Source organism: Hermetia illucens, chromosome 1, assembly GCF_905115235.1.
Source record: "Hermetia illucens chromosome 1, iHerIll2.2.curated.20191125, whole genome shotgun sequence".
NCBI lineage: Eukaryota > Metazoa > Arthropoda > Insecta > Diptera > Stratiomyidae > Hermetia > Hermetia illucens.
The window spans coordinates 86,385,958-86,411,272 of NC_051849.1; the positions used below are offsets into that span (position 1 = coordinate 86,385,958).

General features: G+C 37.0%; 1 protein-coding gene across 5 annotated transcripts in view; it reads right to left on the bottom strand.

The window, feature by feature from the left end:
• Positions 1-320: 320 nt before the first annotated feature.
• LOC119652101 (zinc finger protein ubi-d4 B) overlaps positions 321-25,315 on the bottom strand; it is a 35,278-nt gene continuing 10,283 nt past the window's right edge. Inside the window, exons 2-5 of one of the 5 annotated variants that reach the window (XR_005249515.1) lie at positions 20,521-20,778; positions 19,899-20,454; positions 12,716-12,866; positions 321-1,592 (exon numbers count right to left, since the gene is read on the bottom strand). Coding sequence is in view for 2 of the 5 variants with exons in the window: in XM_038056042.1 (XP_037911970.1) it covers positions 12,827-12,866; positions 19,899-20,454; positions 20,521-20,778 (854 nt within the window). In the remaining 3 variants the exon portion in view is untranslated. Of the gene's footprint in view, positions 1,593-4,283; positions 12,867-19,898; positions 20,455-20,520; positions 20,779-25,315 lie in introns of those variants that run through there. The other 4 variants (XR_005249516.1, XR_005249514.1, XM_038056053.1 and 1 more) reach the window with 4 other exon arrangements.

The window sequence follows — 25,315 nt, forward strand, 5'->3', positions numbered from 1 at the left end:
ACAAATTATATGGAATCCATATGGAAAAGATATTTCTAACAACCAAATGTTCACGCAAAATCGATTGTATTACAGTCTGTAATATGCCGTCATCGTTGGTCAATTGTAAAAATTATAAAAACACATTAAGAAACTCTCATATAGTATGTAAGTTATTGCAATGAAAAAACCTGGTAGTAAATATTTGCATTAGCAAAATAGGAGCGATTAATCTCTAGAGTAAAAAGTGTATAATAAAAATATTGTTTACCATCCAATGAAAGGAAAAGGAATTTAATAGCAAAGATAACAAATTAAAATTTTAAAAATATTCCACAGGAACTTTTTATCCATATATTTGCGTTTTATTTCATTTTAAATTATATCATACATATTTAATAAAATCACTAAATGCATTCATTTTCATCTCGCTTGCGTGTTCTTTTCATATTTTCTTAGACTAACATACCTAAAAATACATAAAACTAATAATTTTGTGCACCGGGCAAAATACCAACGGAAGAAAACGCAATGTGCAATCAATCATACTTTTCCTAGAAATGTAATTGGGTATAAGCAAATAAATCATTATTACTGTGGGAAAAACATTCACTATTCCATAAATGTTCCCTGGAAGTAAGCTTAACCAAACCTAGACTACTTTAATCTGGTTTAGGTGTCGTTAGCTGCGGAAATAGCTTATGGACTTTATTAAATTGAATATTGTACAGTTGACTAGACTGAAGCAAATGGAAGAAGTTGCGCGAAAAATGTACATACATAAATCTGGAGTACAAAACTATGGATGGTTTTCCCATCACAAATTGAGTATTATCGGAAAACGAATGGCCTAACGCTAAAAACATTGTAAAAACTGATACGGTACTAAAGTAGGATGATAAGAAATATCTACCTTAATATGGATCGTACTAACAGTTGCTCATACCAAACTACTATCTCCGGCATCAAATTCCAATAAATCAATGAACTTAAAACATATTCATACGAAATTTGTTCTTCTTTTTACAATTCGCCTCTAATATTATTATTCTTTACAACTTTTCTACACTTTGCAATATCATTTTTTCAAATTGTAATTTTTCTAATTTTATCCAATCTTAACGACTAAGTCATAATCATATCGCCCCATTCTGCGTTCGTTTCTTGTTGATTACTTTTTCTGCTGATTTTTCTTGTCATTAAATAAAGCCTAAATTGCATATTGGATCTAAATGATAGCGTCCTACAGCACAGCTATAGTCTTAAATAATCAGCTTTGCTCAATTATGTTAAGTTTATAATTTGATTTAATTTTATTTGTCGCTGTATGCCGCTATTTTTCGTTTTGCTTAAATAGTTTGTTTTTGTTAAGATCTAATACAAATGGCTGATTAGCTTGCGTGTAACTCCTGCAATCATATTTACAATTTCAACCTTAATTTCAAAGGATCTGCTAATTTGATAATCAAAAAACTTTCTGGATTCTGATCTCATGCCACTACCAATTGTTGAAAAGAGATTTAATAAAAGAGAATTTAGTGTTAAAATTTGAAGATAATGGAAGGTCGAGAGCCAATTAATAGGGAAGTCGAGGCCCGAAACGAGGTGCAGTGCTGCAAAGAAGAAGAGACAATCAATGCCTGTATACATAACGAAATTCCGTAGTTAAAATAAATATCCGATCATATTGATATCTATATAATGTTAAACGCTTTTAAGCGCATCTTTATTTTCGTCAATATATTAAATGTGGGAAAATAAATAAATGGCTTTAGTAATCTTTTGTTGTATAAGTTCGATCCGGTTACACTAGTTGGAAACGGTATTTCATACCAAAAAAACTTTTGTGACAGCTTTGTGTTTGGCTCATTCAACTTTCTCTGAGCACGTGTCAAAGATGGACACCAACAAAGAAAAAATATTCCATATTTTACAGTTTTTTTCGATTAAAATGAAAACTTAAGCCAAGCAGCTGAAAATGTGAATGGTGTCTCTGATATTATATCAGTCAAATATGCGCAACTTTGGTTTCGTCGATTCTGGCTCGGTAATTTCGATTTGAAAAGTGGACTACGCTATGTTGATAAAGTCATGTAAATCATATAGTTCGACCGTCACGTGTGCACCGCTTCAATTGGCCAGAAGCTAAACATAGCAAAAAATATTTTTCAATCATTTGAATAAGCACGACGTTTTGGTGTCGAGATAGTTAACGAAAAGGTGTACTTCAATTTTTCAAATTTTCTGATAATTTTAGTTCGTTCTGTGGCTACAGGGTTACAGATAAGAATACTAATTTTTGATTTCAGATAAGCCATTGTAGCGGTCGCGGTTTTGCGACGGGAGCAGAATTTCATTCGCCTTTGTCAGAATTAATTTACTCAAATAAAGCATTCTATAGTGCGCAATTACCTTAAAATTCACCGCATATTGCCAATCATTGAAAGAAAGTTCACCGGTGATCACCAGAGATATGTAATTTCAGTATTTGTGAGCGGACCTTCACGGTCAATTTCGGCAACTATTTAGGCTTTTAAATTGGTTCTTCCCTCTAGGTCGTTTTCGGCCACTGAGGATGGTCATTTGACCATCACAATCCCATAATTTTCATTACAGCATTCAGTCGGAAACGTGGAAACATTCAAAAACTTTTTTTTAAAGATGTTTGTTAAGGTGTCTTCAGAGTGATCCAACTCATATTCATATCTAAATTTTTTTTCCATACTATTAAAATGCTAATAAATATATTATAAAAAAAATCGGGAGAAGCAGAGCTGTAGCAGATAGTTAGAATTTTAGAACCGTATATGTTACCATGAATCAAACTAGCACGTAACCTCAAATCTTTTGATGATCCTATGAGGGACACTAACGGTCGTCCAAACTAAACTACTAATATAATTCTGGAAGGCATCAAGGAGCATCTCGATAGCTTGATCAGCAAAGAGGTTTGCTTTCTGCACCCTCATCTACTGACCATATCAACGCCTTACGGCAATGCACAGAGGTCCGATCTCCGCTTCAAATGCTGCTTATAGATTTTAAGAAGGCATTTGACAGCGTTAACCGTGAGTACACCTGAAATATTCTATGCAGAAGGGGATTCCAGAGAAGCTAACATGATTAATTACACTGAGGTAAAATTTCAGACTTATTTGAGTTTCAAAGCGCTAGGATTGCATCTTGTCACCGATATTATTTCCTCTTGTTATCGGTAACATTCTCATGTTGCCCTGTCCGGAAGATGTGGAGGGGTTCAACCATGTCATCTTTCCTCAAACATTCCGCCTACGTTCATAATATCTCTCTCACCGGATCATGGAGCTGGAATTGGAGAGGGAGACAAATAGAGTCGCTTTGAAGATAAACACCAACAAAAACAAGATTCTCAATCTGACTGGTCACCGCACTTTTTCTATCTGCATTAATGGCCAGAGCATCGACGGCGTGGATCAATTTGTATATCTGGGAAGCGTGGCTTCTTCCACGCTGACGCTGACTGAGGTAATGTCCTAAAAGTAGACAAATTCCTAAATCCGTATAGTCAATGAGTCTTTATTAAGTAGCAAGTATTCCAGGGAAGAAGGCAGTAAATGGCGGAACAAATACGTTGGAATTTGTTTATATTTAGAATACAGTAGTGGTGCTAATTTAACTTGTTATTTTTGGCTCTCATACATAAGTATGATAAAATAAATTTTATTAAACTCATAGTAAGTAATATAATTGCTGTCAGGTCAAATTTGGAAAAAATGTTAACCCGTCAAAACTTTGGATGTTAGGGAACTAACAATAAGTGCAATCGAGAATTATAGCACTTTTGAAGAAGTCGGATTGCTTTTTGGTGTCGCGAAATCTGCAGTATGGAAAGTCCATAAAAATTGAAGAAAAGGGATACAGTAGATCGTTTAAATCAATGCGCAGATTCTTGGTTGACATTGTGCAAGAAAATCCGCGCAAAAATAATACTCATGTGTCGAAAAGAAGCTGCTGAATATTACAGCGTTAAAATATCGACATCAACTTCTCTGCGTCTTTTGCCGTAACGAAACTATTGATTTTTGTTAATCTTGCCTAATTAGAATAACTTTTAGTAAAAATACTTTAATAGGACGAAAGCCATCAAAAAACCCTGGGATTTGGAAGGAAAATATAAAAATAGACTAAAATGCACGGAAAAGCGTAAAGATTGGTCAGTCACGGATTGGGGTCGCGTTTTGTGGAGCAACGAAAGCAAATTTATTCTGTTTAGTACTGACGGAAATATATATATATTCGTCGTCCAGTTGGAGCCAAAAACGGTTCCAAGTACCATCGGTGAAGCATAATGATTTGGAGTAAATATTACTTTTGTATGAAATTTGTAAAAAAAATAGCCTGACCTAAATCCTGTTGATCAGAATTTAGAGCGATGTATTCCAACTCAAAACTTTTCTAAAACAGCTGAATTAATAGCTGCTCTCCAAAAAAGTGGTCCGCACTTCCAATAGATGTAATAATAAACTTAATTGAGTCCATGCCGCGCAAATGTAAAGCAGCAAGAAAGGCTATTCAACCAGATATTTAAACAATTACTTCTTTTTTCACATTGGTATTGCTGTAAAAATGAGTGAATACCTATATTTATAAGAATGTTATTTTCTTGTAATGATCCTTATATTTTCTATTAAGTACTAGACACCCTGATCCTTAATATACGAGAAACGAGTGTGTGTATTGCGAATGTGTTTGTAAATTTTCCTTATCTCTTCATTTACTTAAATACTGTAGCTAATAATTTTTCAAATATTTTTTGTACAAGCTGACAATACTGTACTTTATCGTGCACCATTTGAAAACAATCTGTCAATCAGTTTGTTGATTGAATCAGTACAGATCACACATTCTAACTTAAGAGAGGTAGGACGACACCTTTGTCTCACAAGTCAGTTCCTTTGATTTTACTCGATAATTAGGAAATGACACGAGTCGCCAGTAGACTTTTTCCAAAAGAGTTAAATCTTCTTCAAAAGGATTATCGTAGATAGATCTCATTGGACATGCTAGATCGCGTCAATTTGAATTCTACATTCGTGGAAAGCATAATAACTACTGATGAGACATGGGCCTATGAATTTGACATGGAAGAAAGTCACCAGTCATCAATATGGCGGAGAAAAGACGAGCCGAAATCAACAATTTGTTGAAGGTACTGAAAACTATACCGAAAATCGCCTACGAAAAATGTTTCAAAGAATGGAAAAGACTTTGGCACATGTTTGTTGCATCAGATGGAGCCCACTTTCAAAGTGACGAAATAAATATTGTGGAATAGTTGGTGTTTTATTTACACATTCCGGGTACTTTTTGCCAGAATGTATATTTACATTGTTTGGAAGCAATTTTAACGAAAGTTGATAATGGCTGAAAGCTTTTTGGGGAAAATAAGTTTGGCTACTATGTAAAAGACGACGGGGTACGTGTATTTCATGTTATTTCACAATGGAATACATACTACCGGCCATGGGATCTTGATTTCGTTGAACAGCTTGCGCTAATCGAGCCCTTAAGACATAAGAAGTGCATCTACAAATTTTGTAAAGAGGAGATTTGGGTTACGTTGGACCCTAGATGTGTATTTATTATAATACTGGAATTTTGCGCGTGTATGCAGCTTGTTGCATAAAAACGTTTGTCCTCCAAAAGAGGCATTTATTTCCAATTTGTTTGGCTTAAATCCTCCCATTCAGTATAGACGTACAAAAGCAAGCAAAAATTCTACTTATGAAAACTGTTTGATAAGAGAAATGCGTTGTCGTGTACTCGTCATGTTACAAAGTGCTAAGAGGGGGTCGACAAAACAACCTATTTTCGACAAAAGGATGGGATAAACTGCTTCAAGAAAATGTAGGAGTACTCGACGAGATAACAAAAGATAACGGAGAAAGGTTACAAGAGACCGAGAGAAGGCGAGATCGTCAGGCAAAACGCAATATGCGGGAAGAAAAACCAGAAGTTAGGAAAAACGAGAGCGTTATAGTAAGGAAAGTTGAAAAAGATCGTGATGCCAAAGCACGGCTGAGTACTAGCCACATAGATAACGTCAGGATTGCAGAGAGACTCCGTGATACTGTTGCACGACGAAATGTTACGACAAATACTGGAGTTAGAGCAGGAAAACGTTTCGAGATATCGTTTCACCAATGAATGCTCAAATTAGAGCAGCAGAAAGGAAGCGAGATTTAAATGCCGCAAGAGTTCAGGGCAGAATTTGCAATCAAGGGAAAACGATAAACTTCGCGATAATTGAGGTAGAAAAGTTCGTGAGGTTACAGAAATCAGAGAAATAAAAGGAAAGTGGAAAGGTCTCGTGATAGGCACGCATGACAGAAAATTCGAACATTTGTAGAATAAGCCAGATGTGAAGTTCGTAGCAGTGAGAATTGCAGGTGGAAGGAGCAATTGCGAAACAGTTTGACAAGAAAACGCTTTCGAATGATACAATTATACAGAACGAAAGAACAAATCCGAGATGCAGTAGCACGTCGAAAAACTCTCGGAAAAATTCATTGTTCAGGGATAAAAAGCGAACTCGTGGCATGAACAAGATATAAGGAAGTAGCGCGGTAGTGAGATATGTAAGCGCGAAGAACTGGTCGGTCCAATCCTCAATATTTACAAAAGGAAATTTCAGGAAAAATAACTCATCAGCAAATACGTGCGTAATACTGCAACGCAGTATTTAATGACTTGACAAAGAATATAAAAGAAGGGTATGCAAATGCATGTTATTGTTGTGGCAAGTTATGGCCCATCAAATTGGTTAGGCAAAATTCGAAAGAATTACTAATAACTAGAAGGAAAGACAATCTTACCTCCTCCAGAGGTATACAGAGCGTTTTCTGTTTACAACCTGACGAGTGCAGTGGACTATTTTCACGTACATACACCAAAAGCATACTACTACATATACATAATCAGAGTCAATGGCCTGATTTTCTTCTTATTCCCCAAGTTGTAAAAGAATTAATTCCACTTGAGGAGAGACTGGTTTCGCCACGCCCCATTTTCTTGAAAATAAGGCGGAAGAGTTCAGGTCTAGGGTGCCAGTATGCACTTGTCGCTAATTACCTATATTACTTATATCAGGTTCTGATCACCGTGTAATTTCCGTGGAGCTGAAGCGGAAGGAGATTATAAGGCCGGCAAAGGGCCGACAACCTGGTAATAACATATCTTACAAATGGTAAATGTTTCCCTTAAGACTTAGGGATAAAGCTAAACGGTACAGGTCACGAATGAACTTGCAATATGGATGATCGGCAACATCGACGATGTTGAATTCGGCCAATAATTAATCCTTAGTAATGGCGCCTGGAAAAGGAAAAATACCTTTATAATTAATTTATAATGAAAACATGAAGGAATTAGGTTTCATCAATTTATATTGTGGTCAAAACCGAATTTTCAAAATGAGATTGGATCCCGCCGTCGCCGTGCTATGAGAGCGGATTATTTGTTTACAGCGTTGAAGAAGTTAGAAATTCGCTATCGCACTGGGGAGCAGCATCGATAAAAAAGTATAACCGAAGAAGAAAGCAAAAGCCTTTTGAAACAGTAGTTTGTTGATGGAGAAATTCTTGATACTTTACAACTCCATTGACACTCGCAAACTTGATATCCAAAACCGGGAAGACTGCGTTTTGGAAATACATTTCTTGCCAGTAGACAAAACTGAAGTTATATTTGAGTTGGATGCTTAAGAACTTAAAGCGGAAAATTTCAAGCATTTGACCGTAACTTTGTGAGAAAAATTGGATAGTATTCGAACAGAAGTAAATTTTTTCGAAGCCTTTTTATCATTCGCTGGCGTAACTCGCGGTGATTAGAAGCAGACTGAAAAGACCAAAAATTGTACTGAGGCGGTCGTCAAAGGACGTGTATATAAATGCATATTGGAAGAAAATAATCCACTTACACAAAGCGAATTATTATTATGCATTTTCTAAATAAAAAAAGTTATTTTTTTCTTTCATAAATTTGTTTTTTAAGATCACAGAAATATACTCTAAAAGTTTTGAGAAATTCCATATATAAATCAAGTTATAAACACAACTGTAGTCGTACCCTAGAATTAGTTTTGGCGGCGCCGAGCGCGGTTTGCGCAATATACACTTCGTCTCGTGTATATGCAACTATTATAAGGGTATGTAAAATATATATTATATTTACATATACAATATATATACAATTGCTTTGTATCATTCGTCGAAAAGCACGTACTTTATTTTCTCAAGTTTTGAACAAAAATTAAGTGTTTGAAAATAGGTAGGTGAACACGAAAAATGCTCTCGAGGAAATCCTCGCTCCAAAGAGCTTATTGGCTGCCAGACAAGTTGCATCGTGGATAGTTCCATATGCCTTTAATGAAGAAGCATGGACTTACTTTCCCATTATTGATGTAGCGGACATCAAAGTTGGCTATACTACTAGGATTTTCGCGAAATATGTAGATGAACGCCGTATACGGCAAACTGATTGAAGGAGCACCGTACGTTTAAGAGAAGTTCGAATATAGAGAAAAAAGATCTGAAGAGAAGGATTTTATATTTGGCAGAAATTGAAGACCTACAGCATTCACCAGGAACGACAGAATAATGCAATATGTGGAAAATATATTGTGTGTAAATTATCGAAAAAAAATTTCAAACGAGTTTTTCTCGAAACAACATTTTTTGAACTCGCCAGACACATTTTTCAAGCATTTGATTTTTTTTTATAAAATATTAGGGAATATACCTCTGAAAATTTATATACATAGAAATCCGTTTTACAGGGATAATTCACTGGACTTGATAGCTCAAAAAATGTCTCCCCGTTTAGAATGTGACTTTCGCGATATGAACAGTTGAAAGTCATAAGAAAATTATTTTTTGTTCTTCAACACATATATCATAACATCCAAAAGGAAGTTTTTCAATAAATATTATAGATTTTGGGGAAAAAAAATCTAAATGGGTGCTTTCTTTTTAATCAAGAAAGCAAATGTCCTCTTATATAAATAAAGCGATCGATCCACGCCTCGATTGCTGAGGGCTGCAACTAAGAGGAACCTCTTCTATAAAGCTGACTGCGGTAAAATTGTAAAATTAACCGAAGAAATATACACTGTGCCGAAAAACTTTGCATCTGCGTTGCATCAGACATGAAATATAAAGATATTCTCCTTGTGTAGACAATGTTTGAGGATATCACTTCATTTCCCGAGAAAGTATGTACATTGAAAAATGCGAAAGAATTTAAAACAAAAAACTACAACAAATACGCTTTCCTTTTTACTTGATGCAACTTCGATATAATTTGCAAGTATTTCAGATAATTTACATTTAAATAGTAGCAGTAACATTTGGTAGCATATTTTTTGTAAAAGCGTTCCAGAAATTGTATTGTATTGTATTTTGAGAATATTGAAATAATTCAAGTTTGGTTGAAATCCCGCTATTAGTAACAAAAACTTAGAAGATCAAAATTATCATTTTCATGTGAACTTATTGCACGCCAAGAAATCATATGACATCAGTGTCAAATTAAAGGAGAAAGGTGTAACGTATACTAAAGGCCTACTTATACATATACGACGAAAGTATTTCGACAAGCTTTAAACTATTTAGCTTTATTTTAGTTATTTGTAAATCAGTCTCACGCATAGAAGAATACGTATGAAATTCGTAATACAATGTGTTATTCAATTACATACGCATACATATATATTTATGTTCGTGCGTACGAACTAAAATCATCCATTTACTTATGTTTGTTAATGTGCATTTGGAGATAGCCAATTCAGATGATATATACGCATGTACGCATTTAGTAAGCAATATCCAATGTTTATTTGCTTATGATGAATGTATTAACGTTTTTTCGATATGTACATATCCTGTTTTGTAAATATACAATATAATATGTATACAAAAGAGCTTTTAGTTAGTTACAAAAGGAACAGTTGTGCACACCAAGTTCCCTACTTAGGAAAGCACAAAACCTTGAATACCTGAAGTGGCTGGAATTCGCTTTCCCAACTTAGGTGTAAAGCAAGGGTGTGTCGATGGGACACTTCGCTTTCTCTTCAAGAATATACCGGGTGAGAGATTCATTTACTTCGTTTACCCAAGCCCCTGCAACACCCTCATTTCCCTCCGTATGATTCCCATATTCACTCCTTTTAAAATATTATAAGAATTTAAAAATAATCATTTCATTTTCCATTTCCATGCCGTTCGTATGCTTATGCCGAGATCTAGCCAGATAACTGTTGTAAAACCCGTTTAAGGGCGACCGCGAATTGGGGTGCAGTTACAGAGTCGGGATTACAACTCGAGATAGAGGGCGCATGTGAAATAGGGGGACGCAATTAACTTCATCGATAATTTGCAATTTGCGGAAAATTAGCATTCTGGCACTGTCACCCCACGCTTAGCTGTTAACTCTAAATTTTTATTTTGTAGCGCAACTGAAAATGTTATAATTGGACTCGTCAGCAAATATGACTTAAAGCCAAAAAGCCGATGTCCTTATTAATGAGTTCTTTTGCAAACAAAGACGACTTTTCGGGTTCTTCATACTTATAAAGGTTTTTTTCGTTGCTACTCTAGTATCAAAGTTTTGATTCAGGAGGACTCGGCGAAAGATTTCTACGCTACAAAATTAACTCATCCTTAACCGTCAAGCTCGGTGGCTGATAGTTTAGTGTTCTTGTTTAGCTCGTCCGCTGCGTTAAAAATTTTGTTTGCAGCTTCTCTGCCATTATCTCGAACTCTATTCTCATGTACAAAGCATGATATTATACCCTCAACTGTAGAATCACTTAGACACACTATTTCTGTGAGTGAGTTAGGAATTTTAAATGCTAGCATTTAGTTTATTTTAATTCTGTACATAATTCGCTCCACGTCAGTGAATCCTGACCGAGAAATATTAGATAATGTTAATGAAAATAGAAGACTGATGATGTCTAAATAAATATGTGCATTTGTACAATGCTTGCACAAGTTGTAGCATCCTCGTTTTTGCGACAGGTGCAGTCTTTCATTCGCCTTTTCCAGAGACAATCTAAAAAGGGAATGCAGTTACTGATATATAATATTCTTCCCTTTTCTTCCATTTTAACACCCTTTACCTTTCCCAATATATAGTCGAGCCGTTATTTTTTTTATTTGCATTTCCAGTTTAGCTCGCATACTGTTTCGATAGGTTAACAGGACGATCAGCATCCGGTACGGATTACGGTCGGTAAAGGACACGTGCATTTTAATACAATGACACGTGAAGGATTGAACTGCTCAAAGGAAGTGTATTGTCTGCCGACGCGACAAATTTGATGAAAATGATACGAAAACGGCAAAATTTTCCCCTGGATATTTCCATAATATATTGAGGCCGCAATTATTATCTTTATTGTAAACAAACATTGAACAACGTTGCATTATCTATACTCGTATATGATATATCATTGCCATCATATTCTGTTAGATGGCGATAAGAATAGGTTATACCTGTAGTCTCAAAAATTAGTCATGGAATGAAAGTAAGGAGAAACGAATATTCATACAGGGTAGCGCCTAGTGAAAAGTACAGATGTTCTCCTTTTGGTTTTCTTTTACTTTACAACACTAAAATATTTTGTGGATTTGTTAGAACACATTCTCAACCATAAACTTATCTGCAAGCAACGGGAGATCAGATTTGCCTAGTCAACCCGGTTTATGTGAAATATGATCCGTATCAAGTGAGTGAAGCGGGTTTCGATAGTGCATCTTGAATGCCAACGAAGTCTTAATGTCGCGTCGCTGCAAACTGTGCGGGAAGCTTGTCTCCTCCGCTTCAATGGTGTCACTTGACCCACCGTCTGGATGCTTCAATACTTTGTACAATTGTTTCTGGTTGTCACTGAATCTAAAAATAATCCCCTTTCAACATTTCTCGCAATCCAGAAGGAATATACACAACAAATGGCAAATTTTCCGCATTTTACATGCTTTAGTATTTGCTTTTGAAATTTCAAACTCCACGAGTCCAGCTGATCTCTGTGCTAACCTCGCCGGCCGATCCAATCCCCGCTAATTTTGCTTTGGATGAACTTCAAATTCAATGTTGTTCGGATCATAGTAAAAAATGCATCGATTTTTTCCTATTACAAAAACAAATTCCCACTCGCCCCAGACAGAAACAAATGATGGATATGCACCGAATAATATGTAGCATGAGCAGGCCAATGTGAATAAAAGGACGTCTGACCATCGCCATTACATTCTGTCATAACAATACATACGTGTGTACATATTCATACATCTATATCAACAAACGAGTTGATTATTGTTAACTACGAAGGCCTATTTTGACCATCTTAACAACTGTTGATCATTTCAAATTGTAATGCAGGCCGGGGATATTAAAAAGGTAAAAAATACTCATATTAATTTAATAAAAAAATTTATTTCTACATTCTTGTCAGAGGCAGTAAAGGATTTTTTCCAAAGTTGACTTTTTAATCAACACGCAATTATAACAGTTTGTAAAGATGTTTGACCACGAAGACTTAAGTACAACTTCAGAGATATTACGTCTCCATGCTGATTGATTCTTGAAGATGAGCCTAGTGGCGCGGTGACCACCAGCCTTTAAATTCTAGCATCAAAATTACGGCTCCTTGGCCAATTTGCTCAAGATTCAAAAAAAAAAAGATTGATACACAAACCTGCATAATAAACCGACGCAACAACGCAGTAATACGACATGAATTCAATTTGTCTGAAGATAAATCGGTTTATGTACAGTTAGTTTTTGTTCTGTTTTAATTACTCTTCACTCAGCACCTTGCGCTATAGCAGCCAGAATTAGACAATGACCTGAAAACATGTGAAATAATAAGATAATACAAATCAAATTGATCGCCTACTTACAGCTTCCAATTTCAGCAAGAAATGGTAGGATTGACCTTCCTTAATACGCAATCGCCACTATTATTAAGGGCAAAAGACAATATCCACATTTCCTAATTTCAAATTTCATAAAACCGAGCTCTCTAAACCTTTGTCGAAGTATCACATATGAGAACACAACATTTACCGAAACATCTACGTACATTTAAACTAAAATGATTTGGCAATAAACAAGGAATAAATCACTTCGCGCGAAAAAAAATCGTGGAACTTATATTTTATCTTTAGGACGCTTTCTGGCAAGCGAAAATATTGCCTCATTTATGAGTTATTATTTTCTACATCATTAAGACCTTGAACATAAGAGTTTCCATTACAAACCACCTATCAAGACTTCCAATAATTGGCGTGTAATGTAAGAATCACACAATTTTATCCTGGCCTGTCTCAAACTACCAATAATTTCCTCATCCATGCGAAACAACCTTAAAGATAACCTGTCATATAATGACTTTTGACATATCATAAGATATATTGTTTTGAGTTATAAGTTAGTTTAAGGACGTCTGCACTTTATCCACATACTCTCATAAATTATCTGGTCACATATTATCTGAGTTATCATTTTAAATAATCTTAACTTATAAGCTATTTTGACGAACATCACTTTGGAAAAATATGTGTGACGTCATTTAAATCGTAGTATTGACAATTAAGCAGGCCACGAAAATTATACGATAGTAGGGCGAATAATTAGTTAAAGTACTTGATAACAGATGGCTCGAATGCCGATAAGAAGACTCGTAACAAGTTGGCAAAGTAGTTTTCTAGTGAAGTATTTGCTTCCCTGGCGGGAGTTTTTAACAAGGTATAAAAAGACCTACTAAGGTCCATCCTCAGAGTCAGAAAGATACGCGTAGATTATAAATACGCCTCGAATTGAATCAAATGTTCTATAATTGAATGTGCTTATTGCATATTGCATATTGTGTAATTAAGTATGTTGAGAACTACGTATGTTGGAGTGATACTCGATACTTTCTGCATGTCCCTGTCAGCACCGAGCAAGAGTGGGAGGACGCCAGACGGAACACCGACAACAAAGAAGTATGAGCACAGAATAAGATCATTTAGGGTAGCAAATCAAAGGGCTAAATTAGTACTTTTTGATGATCTTATTCCTGATATTGGGTGAGACACAGGAGAGTGAAGACTCAAAAGGTATACCTCGAAAAGTGAAACTGCTCTCGTTCGCAGAACTATCCAATCGAAAAATCTGAAACAAATCACAATGATGTACCTACATAAAATCTAAGCCTCAAAAAAATACATCCCGTTCCGATATCTGCTCACATAAAGTCAATAATGGCATATTACTATATTTTAGAAATTTACTTGAAAACCCTCTCGTCGGCGGGGTTCACGAAAATCGTATTGAAATCAACAAAGTTATAATACATCAAATTAGTACTTTTCATGAGAGAATTACCAAGTACATACACTCATTACCAAGTACCCACATACTATTATAGAACCCTACACCACAAATCATTCCATAACATTACTAGCCAAGTTTGCTATCTGGGAATTGGCTTGGTGGGTAAGACATGCCGTCGGGTTGAGCTTTTTTTGCGAGCTGTATTTTGATGAATTCATGAGATGAATTGAGATGAATTCATAAGAAAAAAACATAGTACCACTAAGTTTAACATAAATTCTACTACCATTAGCAAAGTTATAACGTCAAATTTGTTTTCTTTGTGTGAATTGACTTCATTTTCAAACATCGGATAATATCAGCAGCACATTGAAGCCAAAAGTCTGAAAAACACTATAACAGCGTCCTTATAAGACGCAACTGTTATTGTTCAACTATTGCAAAATTTCTTTAAAACCCTTGTAGCTGAAAACCATTTACTAAATTTATTAATTTCCAATTACGAGCTAACCCTGTTTTTGAACCCGGAAAAGGCTATAGAAAGATAATTTCACACACACACCGCCTAAGATTATCAAATACTCAAAACACTTAACATACTGAGGAATAGTTTGTTGGATAAAATGTACTTCGTGAGATCATACAGTTTAGACGCTTTTCGCGAATTGTTGTAACTTAGATGGGGACAAGATGAGAATTCAGAGATAAGAGATGTTTGCCCGTTTTGCTTTTTCAATCAGGTTTTCTGTGAAACAAAATAAAATTGGATGTTTGAAGGAAATTCAACTATTATTAACAAAGAATATAGGATGTAGGATTTTGTATTTTATATGAATTGGTTACACTCTAAGACGTGTATGACGACTTCCTCAAATAAATTGGCCTCATCTGAGTAATACAAAACATGTGGATATCTTATTTTCACTTGTTTTTAGTTGATTGTATATCAGCATCAATTAGTCGAGGCAGACACACATATACGTATGTAGAAAAAAACGAATATACAGGACACTCTCTATCCAACTGTTGCATGGAACAGCCGTGAACAGTGTATCTGTTCAATTTAAATAAAGAAAGAAGAAAATAGCTATGTCTTTCATTGATATTAAATTTCCATGGGGCTCTATTTTAAAAACAAGCCTGAAAATGCTATTTAAAAATGTTATCGTATAAAGAAGTCATGAAAATGTCGGCTGGAATCCAAATTGAATTCATGGAATTCTAAGACCACAGGAAAAGAAGCGGCACTTCAGACACGTTCCCTTGATGTTCTTTTGTCGGCTTCAGCAGAGAGAGCTGCCGGTGGGATCGGATTGAACGATGCAGTTGGAGCGCTCGCAGAGGCAGGAACGACGACGCTATGGCATAACACTTTACAGGCGTACAACGAAATGTACACTCGTACACTTCAACTCACTACAATGCGAACTGCAAAATCTGCCAATACACGGCGGGCTGTTGGTCGAGATCTCTGTGTAGAAATACAAAACGCGCCGTTGATTTGATTGACAGTTGGTGTTTCAGACATGGACTTTCAGTAAATCCAACTAAAGCCACAATGGTATTATTTACAAAAAGGAGGAAACTGAATGGGCTTTGCCTTCCAGAGATGAAGGGTACAACCCTTCAACTCTCCGAAGAAGTGAAATATCTGGGAGTTATTCTAGACAAGAAGCTTCTTTGGAACAAACATGTAGAGGTAAAGATGAAACGAGCTCTCACAGCTTATGGGTTGTGTAGGCGGACCTTTGCCTTGAGATAGGGACGTAGGCCTCAGGTAGTATATGTTGCTATCATTAGACCGATGTTCGCTTATGCATCCGTAGTGTGGTGGGTTAAGGTAAAACAGAAGAGTTTTCGCTGTCAACTAGCCACATTGCAAAGAAATGTGTCTGGGTATCACCGGTGCTATGAGTATCACATACGGCGCAGCTCTGAATACATTACAGCCCTTGGATTTGTTTATTCAGAGCACTGCAATGAGAGTGGGTCATAGACTAATTCGATTAGATCTATGGGAAAACAATGGACGTGGGGGATACAAAGCATTGGAAGAGGAATTGGGAGAACTGAATCTAGTTTTCGCGATGTCTTTCGATTCTCAGATCCCCATACATCTGTTTGGTAGAAGATATGAACTTGAAATTTGAAACGGAGAGATAATTGGGATGAACCAGAAGAATGCGTGTCAGGATATACTGACGTCTTCTACACCGATGGCTCAAAGACAGAAAATGGTTCTGGAGCAGGAGTCTACCTCTCGAATAAAAACGAGAATTAGGTTTTTCCTTTCGGACAATACACAACGGTCTTTCAGGCTGAAGTGTATGCGATCCTAAAGGCTGCAACCTGGATTATTGCCGAGCGGTTGAAGGGCAGGCGCATCGCAATCTGTAGCGATAGTCAAGCTGCATTGAGGGCGTTGAGTAGTACTTTGATCACTTTAAAAATCGTTCAGGAATGTAGAAACCGATTGAATTCTCTTTCCAGATTCAATATAGTGGATTTACTCTGGTTACCTGGTCATTGTGGTGTAGAGGGAAATGAAATCTCAGATGCGCTAGCAAAAGAGGCTTTCCCCATGCTCGGACCGGAACCAGTAATTTGCTAGACAGACCAAACTCTTCCTATCAGAACCAAACCAACATACTGCAAAGTTGATCCTGTCGAAAAGCAGTAGAACTTACAGAAGTATTGTGGGCATTCTGACTGGTCATAATTCACTAGCTGGGTATATGTGCAGAATGAGAATTATCCAAGATAATACGTGTCCATCCTGTAATGAGGAAGCGGAATCCAGGGAACATTTTCTATGTGAGTGCCTCGCTTACGGACGCATCAGACATCATATTTTTGGTGCTGATGTGCTCTAACCCCAGCGGATAGCATCACATCCACTAATGGAAATACTGCGCTACATAAACGAATCCGGGATATTCCGTTAGACGAGGGAATCGAGTACAATGGACCACTAAGATCTGAGTGCTCAGAGGCTTTGCCTCTCCCCCACCTCAAACACACACACACACACACACTCGTAGAAAATAAGGAAACGCCTGCTGTACAAGGATTTTTCTGATTTGGTGGATAGGCTGACGTGATTCAATTATTAAAGGAGCGCAAGTAACGCCCGAGTGCGAGCTGCAGAGAATATTCGTACGAAACGTATCCAGGCATTGTGGATAATACCGCACATAAGTTGGTATTGGAATGTGCTCAGGAATTCAGAGAGTTGAAAGAAAAAAATAATTGTTTGCGAACAAAGAAACAAGATTGAAACAAATTAAAACATTGAAATCTACATCCAAAATTAAATGTTATAATTGTGGAATGGATGGACATGAATCGAAGGATTGCCCGAATAGAACCAAAGAACCAAAATGCTTTAAATGCAATAAATTTGGTCACAAATGCACAATGTCGAGAATTAAACAGTGTGAATACAGTAAAAAGATCGTTAGCAAATGAAAGATTAATGGTGTCACTTTTATCGGACTCGCTGACACTGGCGCAGAAGGGACACTAATAAAAGAAAGTATCCATTGAAGTTCGCCGGAGAAACGGCTAGATTATGCGGCTCAGTGGCAATGTGAAATTGCCATTATTGCCTCCGCCACCTAATTCATTGCATTCATTGCATTGTGATGAAAAATCAGAACCACGACATTTTCAATCGAACACGCAAAAATACAACGAACATTTCCAAATGGCTTCATTCGGAACAAACATTATCAAAGAATGCGGATTCAATCCCACAAGATAATTTCTGCTTGAGAGAGACTATGACTTCGATTTTACAGATCACCGCCAAATTGAATCAGTGCAACTTCTTGAAGACGCACAGCATAAATTCATCCAGATTTATTAATAGGCAATATACTCGTAGAGTATCAATTTTTGAAGCCAAACAATCAATACGGCAATGAAAAGAGCAATTCTTTAAGATCTGCAGCAACTTCTTCATGAACATCATGCATTGGTCCGATTGATCAAAAATGCGTTGGATCGCATGCACGTGATGACTACAAAGCAAAAAAATAATTCATTTAACTCAACAAATAAGTTAACACAACATTCACTGATTCTGTTGCGATATGGAATTCGCTGAGCCATCTAGTTTGTAATATAAAAATAAATGTCGTCATCGAAACTGTTAAACCAGGATACCTAATTGGCACGCGGGTTCCATGCAATACAAATCCTTTAATGGTATTTGACGGCTGTCGATTATGAAATATTCCAAACAAACAGGAACGATACAAACATAACTTCCTTCCAACGTCCTGTCGAAGCTTGGGCCTTATTACCACTTCCCAAAGTTGACAAGAGAGCGATAATATTTAACAAAAACGATGAAATTCCCTATATTTGATTTTTTCGACAATTAACAAAAATAGGAAAATAATATATACTTTTTAGGAAAGAAACCAGACCGGTTGAATAGAACCAGACTGCGAATCATCCCAAACATAAGCATCTGCCTACAGCGAACGAGAATCTTTCGAACAATCGGTACACTGACTTTAACTACTCTACAGCATTTAACAACCATATCACTTGCATCGATAGCTGGAATATTGGGAAGGACAATCGCAATTGGCTAGTGGCATATCAGAAGTGCTTTAATATTCGAGGTTGGAACGACTCAATCGTTGTTAACCAAAGCTGAAGAAAAAATTCTAGCGAGCGAATTACATCCACCAGCTTAACTTAGCATCACCGAGGAGGATGATAACTGATCCACGAAATATCGACATATGAAAAATATTTCCACGAATGAAAGCGTAGCAAGTATTAATCAATGCAGGAAACACATATTTTTACACCATTTAATAATGTCAATTGACTCTTAACAGCGACTTTCTTTAGTCAAAAACGTTTTTAATTGCTGTGGTCCAAAGAAAAAATGTTTAAAACAGTTGCGTTTTACAATGATACAAAAGCCAAAATGAAAATGTCCTAAGGTTATTTGTATTTCGAGAAAAAAGTCAGAAAGTGAAAATCCAGTTATAAGCAATACGTAAGGAAAGGGGATATCCTATTATAAGATAAGTGTCACCTTTTAATTCTGAATTTAAGTTTGAATGAATAATATATATGGTATTTTTGTGGACAATATCTCACTTATGTTGCTCATTTAAGTGAAAATGACACGAAGCTGCAGAGCTAATTTCACCTACAGCGCCCAACCTTAACTCGTAAGCGTACGTACCGGTGCATTGTTCAATGGTATGCATGCCAGTCAATTAATGATGAAACTGCTAGAGATGCAATCGCAATTCGTTCGTATGTAAATTCAAAACTAGCAAAAATTAACTACTTAAGTTTATCGAATTTATCTGTTTTACAAGTGAAAACTGTTAGTCAGGTACAAATAAAAACGAAGGTGTCAAAATTATCAGTTTAAAGTTTAGCATACAAGAGATGCCTCACAAAACTGTGCAATTGCGGATATTTTGCAGGAGCTACACTCAATTAAAAAACCCTAATTTCATTTACATTTTATAAAATAAAATTAACAAAAGGAAAACAAATGATCATTAAAGAAATAGACATCTTACTTTTTGTCACTATGAAATTCTTCAATACAGAGTTTACAACTCCACGAACCTTCCGGTGGTACTGTTAGCGGTGGCGATAAGCAATACATATGATAACCTCGATCGCAATCATCACAGAAGAGCAGTTGATCGTCATTATCTGATGTTCCGCATATTGAACAATATTTACATTCGATACACTGCCATCGATATCGTTTCACAGAAATATTCATGTTAGGGGTAAATTGTAAGCATGATGGATGACCCGATCGACCACAATCCGAACAGGATACAAGTTCTTCTGGCAAAAGGGTTTTTTTGTTTTCACGAGAATCGCCTAAACAAAAATCACAATACGGCGATGGTTCAGCCTTAACAGTCTCCAATCGTGATTTCCCCTGCTTTCGTCTATCAACGTCTGTCTCATCTGCTGGAAGCTTATGCTCTGGCGTTAGAATAGGCATCTGGGGTTCTTCAATGTTATTAAGCGGGGATGAGCCGGTGTTTGGTGGAAGTGATGGTGGACCAGGGCGACTGCGACGACCATCTCCATCACTCGGTACTTGTTTCTTACGACCTGCAACGGATATGTTCATTCATTTGAACATCCTCCTACAAAACTTAAAAACAAACTGAATCGTACCTCTTCGTCCCCGTTTAACTATTGGTACTTCTGGAATTACGATAGTCTTCTTCGATACACCTGCACCTTTTCTTCTGCGACGTTTGCTACTATATGATTCGTCGAAGTCCATATCTGATTCAGGATCCTCTTCGAAGTTATCTACATGATGACTCAACTCCATTTCATCATAATACCACTCTTTCTCATCGTTTCGATGACTATCTTTACTATCGGTGTCAACTGCTGGATTCACAGTAGTTCCATCAGTTATAGGTACTGTAACATATTAAAAAAATAGAATTACGATTGACAGGAAAATAGGTTTCTTTTCTGTGTTTAAACTATTCTCTATAAAATATTAATTGTAATATAATAACGTTGAAAATTTCATTGAAAAACGAATAAGCATTTAGTTCACCTAAGAACCCAGAACAGGGAAAATGTTTTTAAAGCAATGATTTAAGGAAAGCAATTTCGATGCGAACGGCGAGCAAATACAATGCAATAGTAGCTTGCAGGAGCATTAGAAGTTGATCAAAGAACCATTTCCAAAAGTTTGCATGCCATGGGAAGGACTCAGAAAGAAGAAACTCCGTCATAGACGGTCCCAAACCCGGCTGCGAGGAGGGTAGATTCACTATAATTGGCGTCTCAGATAGTATAGGTGGGGCCAACTCCATTCGAACTAATTGTGTTAACTATTAACTAATCGTATTAACGAAAAATATTCTCTGCTTGTCGTAAAAAACGACTAAGGGATTTGGGGGCTATCAATCTACAACGCTCGAAATTAACTACGCTTCGGAAACGGCTACTACGCCCGGAGCCGAACTGATTTTTTGGCTATGACTTTTCACTTTCCACGGTTTACCATTAGATTCTGGAATGTGTGAACGCTTATCGACAACGGCATTGAGACGTCTCAGAATGCTCGCTTATTCTAATTTTTAATGAGCAACTTAACGTAGTTCAGGAGAGACTTCGTAAAGCTGATATTACGATCGTGATGGGTGATATAAATGCGAAGATGCGTTCTAATAACACCACGCTCGGTTGGCGATTTCCGCAAGTTCAACCGGCTCGTCATTCGCGGCAAATTGTTCAAGCACAGAGTCTGCCACAGGGTGTGCTGACTGGCAATGTATATCCTATTAGTTCGACCAGATCACGATTAGAAAATTAGATATCTGGAACAACTTATCAGAGAATATTGATGTGTGTTCAGCCGCCATGAAAAGAACTCTTTTTTCCGGCGCAAATTAACTTTTTGGCCATTTTCCAAGAGGGCGTCACAAGATCTGGATCACCGCAGGACTTGGGAGAAAGTAAAGGAGCGAAAAACAAGGCTTATAGGCAACTGCAAGTGAGGACCAACGAGATGCGCTAGAGTTACGGTGGCAAATCTCGATAAAAAAAGCATAGCGTGCGCCGTGACAAAAGGAATATGTTGAAATAATAATAATTTCGCCACTGTATTCCGCATCATGAAAAAAATTGCAATTGGTCGGAAATCTTTCGATGGTCCTGCAAATGACGTTAACTGTCGATTCCTCACCCACAATCACGAGTAGCGGAATATTTCACAATGGTTCTCAAATCCCACTTCTTGTGAATGAAATGGTCAACCTTAATACGCGGATACCGACTCCTCCAAAAAAAAAAATTATTTCGCCCATCAATGTACTCAATCAGGACAAAGCCGTTGGACTTGATTATCTCCCTGTGGAACTGCTCCATTAAACTCCTGCAGTAAGAAGTATAAATCTTCGGAATCTAAGACCTTTCCCAGTAATTGGAAAGAAGAAAAGCCCTCGTCTTGATGCTTACTCCCTATCGTCGCAAAGATTGTAGCCAAAATTATCGTGGAACGCATTAGAGAACATCTAATCTGCAGGGAGCAGGCTGAGTTCAGCTGTGGATTCTTCTTCGCCCACCACATCAACACTCTCCGGATCATTTTGGAGCAGTGTTCGAAGTTCAGATCTCCACTTAACTTGCTCTTCATCGATTTCGAGAAACTGATGACAACTCTTTGCTCTCTCACAGATTAATAAACCTTGACCAAATCAGTCCGGATCCGGTAAGTAGATTTGGACTAAAGATTAATACGAACAAAACCAAGATTACCAATCTGGCTGGTCATCGCACTTTTCTTATTTGCATTAACAGGCAAAACATGGAGAGCATTGATCAATTTGCCAAACTTGGTAGCGTTGTTTCTACTTGATATCACCCTTCCCTACATACATATAATAATAATAGTCGTTGGCGCAACAATCCATATTGGATCAGGGTCTTGAAGCGTGTTAGAGTGCTTCATTCAAGACCATAACGATACACTACAGTACACTGTAGGAGGCCATGTGGTCAGCATTGCGCTCGCGCGAGATTATTACCCTGATTTGACTCAGGTACTCATTCACAGCTGAGTCGACTGGTATCCGACATCAAATCACGATACAAATTCCACTGCCACCAGTGAGATTTGAACCACGACCTTCCGCACGACAGCCTTGTGCTCTAACCACTCAGCTATCCGGACAGATACATATAAATAGAAGAAACATGTAAAATGTCAAATTTTGCATTAAAAACACAAACAGGAGTTGCTTCTCTATCGAATTATTACCGGAAGCGAACAATAGATTCATTTCCATAATGATAAAAAAAAAAAATAATCGAAAAATCGAAAATTGATCCAAGCCAACCATCAATATCCATGGCTTTGGGGCGCAATGCAGCTGCAGCTCTTTACTGACAAATAAGGATTCGTAACTCTTCTTTTTCTTCAGCCTTTGTCCCGTTCACAAGCGGGGTCGGCTCGTCCTGATCGGCTTCGCCATTTGGCTCTATCGAATGCCTGATCTGGGTGCAATCTCGAGGCTTTCAAATAAGGATTCGTAACTAGACATTGAATAATAGCTATAACAAAGTAATTTTGTAGGGAGGTGATTAAAAATACTGTTTCGTATGTTTCCAAACTAAATATACCAAATATACAAGACAAATTCACTACTCATTAAATTAACGCTTTGATAAATGAAATTAACTATTTAACAAATCAAGTTAATCACTTAGCAAATGAAATTAACTCTTTAACAAATGAAATTAACGCTTTAACAAATGAAAATAATTTCAAATGTAACCATTTTCAAGACAAGTCAATACGGGCGGATGTTATCAATCCGTTATCAATTATACCAATGTCCCCTGCCACGAAGGACCACGCTCTTCCATTAATTGACGAAGCAGTCAAACGTTCGCCATTGCAGGTGGCATTGAACTATGGAATGAACTAGCTAGTCATCGCGACAATGAGCGTGACATTGCGTCCCTGTGCTGTCGGCAGTATTAATCTGGCCTGAGTGATCTTTTTTGATCGAACCTAACGACGCCGAAGGCGTAAATTGAATCCACACTCGTCAGTGAAGATAATTTTCTGTCACTTTACCTGGCATCTTCTCAACACCTCGAACGCACACTCTTTTTCTGAGTTCAATAAAACGTGGAGCGTTAACCTTATCTAACTCAGAGTGAGCAAGCTTGAAGGTGCCGAGTTTAGCCAATCCAGTGTTCACCATCGACACACTGAAGCCTTTTAAAAAAAGTTGACGCGTAATAGCCTTAAAGAAAATTGGAAAGTTCTTCTCCACGCACGCTTCATCGTGTAAAACATCGTCCGTCAGCTTTTTCTGTCGACATTCCCCTATCCCCGTGTTAAATTGCGTTGAAAATGGTTAATTTGTTTTGATAAAGAGTTATTTTCATTTGTTGGATAGTTAACTTCATTTGCTAGATAGTAAATTTAATTTATCAAAACGTTAATTTAATTTGACGGATAGTGATTTTTTTTTAAATGTTATGTATGTATGCTTATACTGTTTCTAGCGATTAGCTTAAATGTAAATAATGAGACGATTTTATTTCCTGTTTGGTAGTGGTTGATTTGGATTTGATTAATGATTTGATGCACTCAAACGGAGTGAAATCGCCGGTCTTGACAATCCCCCCGAGAAATCATTGTTTGCAGCCCCCGTAGTCTCAGCACATTCACTCAGTCGTAAATCCTGCTAATCTGAGATGTTTCCCAGGTAGTGGATGACTGCTAAGATTGTTAAGACTGAGGAAGGATTCCCGTCTTGAGTGCAACACCTGGAGAGGTATTTGCCTGCTTCTTGCTGTTGTAAAAAAATGACTCAAATAATCCTGGAACACATAAAAGAGCAACTGATCAAACTAACAATCTTCGGATCATTGGGGAGTAGTGTGTGGAGATCTCCGTTTAACCTGCTCATCGATTTTAAGACAGGCATTCGACAGCATCAACAGGGTGTATACCATATATGTAAAAGTGGCATTCCGAAGAAACTAATAGCTGTTATTAGAGTAATATATGACAGCTTAAAATCACCAAATGTTTACATAATCTCAGATGAATTCGTGGGGTCCACACTCTCATACCCCATCTTCTTGTAATCGATGACTTCCTACTGTTGCTAGAAGGCGTCCAATGGACTATATCATCAATCTTCAAACATCTCGATTAAACTGATGATATTTGTTTGCTCTCACCGAATTATGGACCTTGGCCAAAAGACTCTGTATTTAGAGGAGGCAAGCAGAGTCAGACTGAAGATCATCAACGACGCAGCAACCGCTCTTCAATCTAGGCCTGTCTTAATAATGAACTTGAAACATCCCGGTTTTTCGCCGAGGTCTTCCAAATCGTTCAATTTGAGACAGACTTGTCACGTCTTCTTTTTCTACCATAGATATTAACCCTATCGACTCTCCGAAGTGTATTACCTTCATC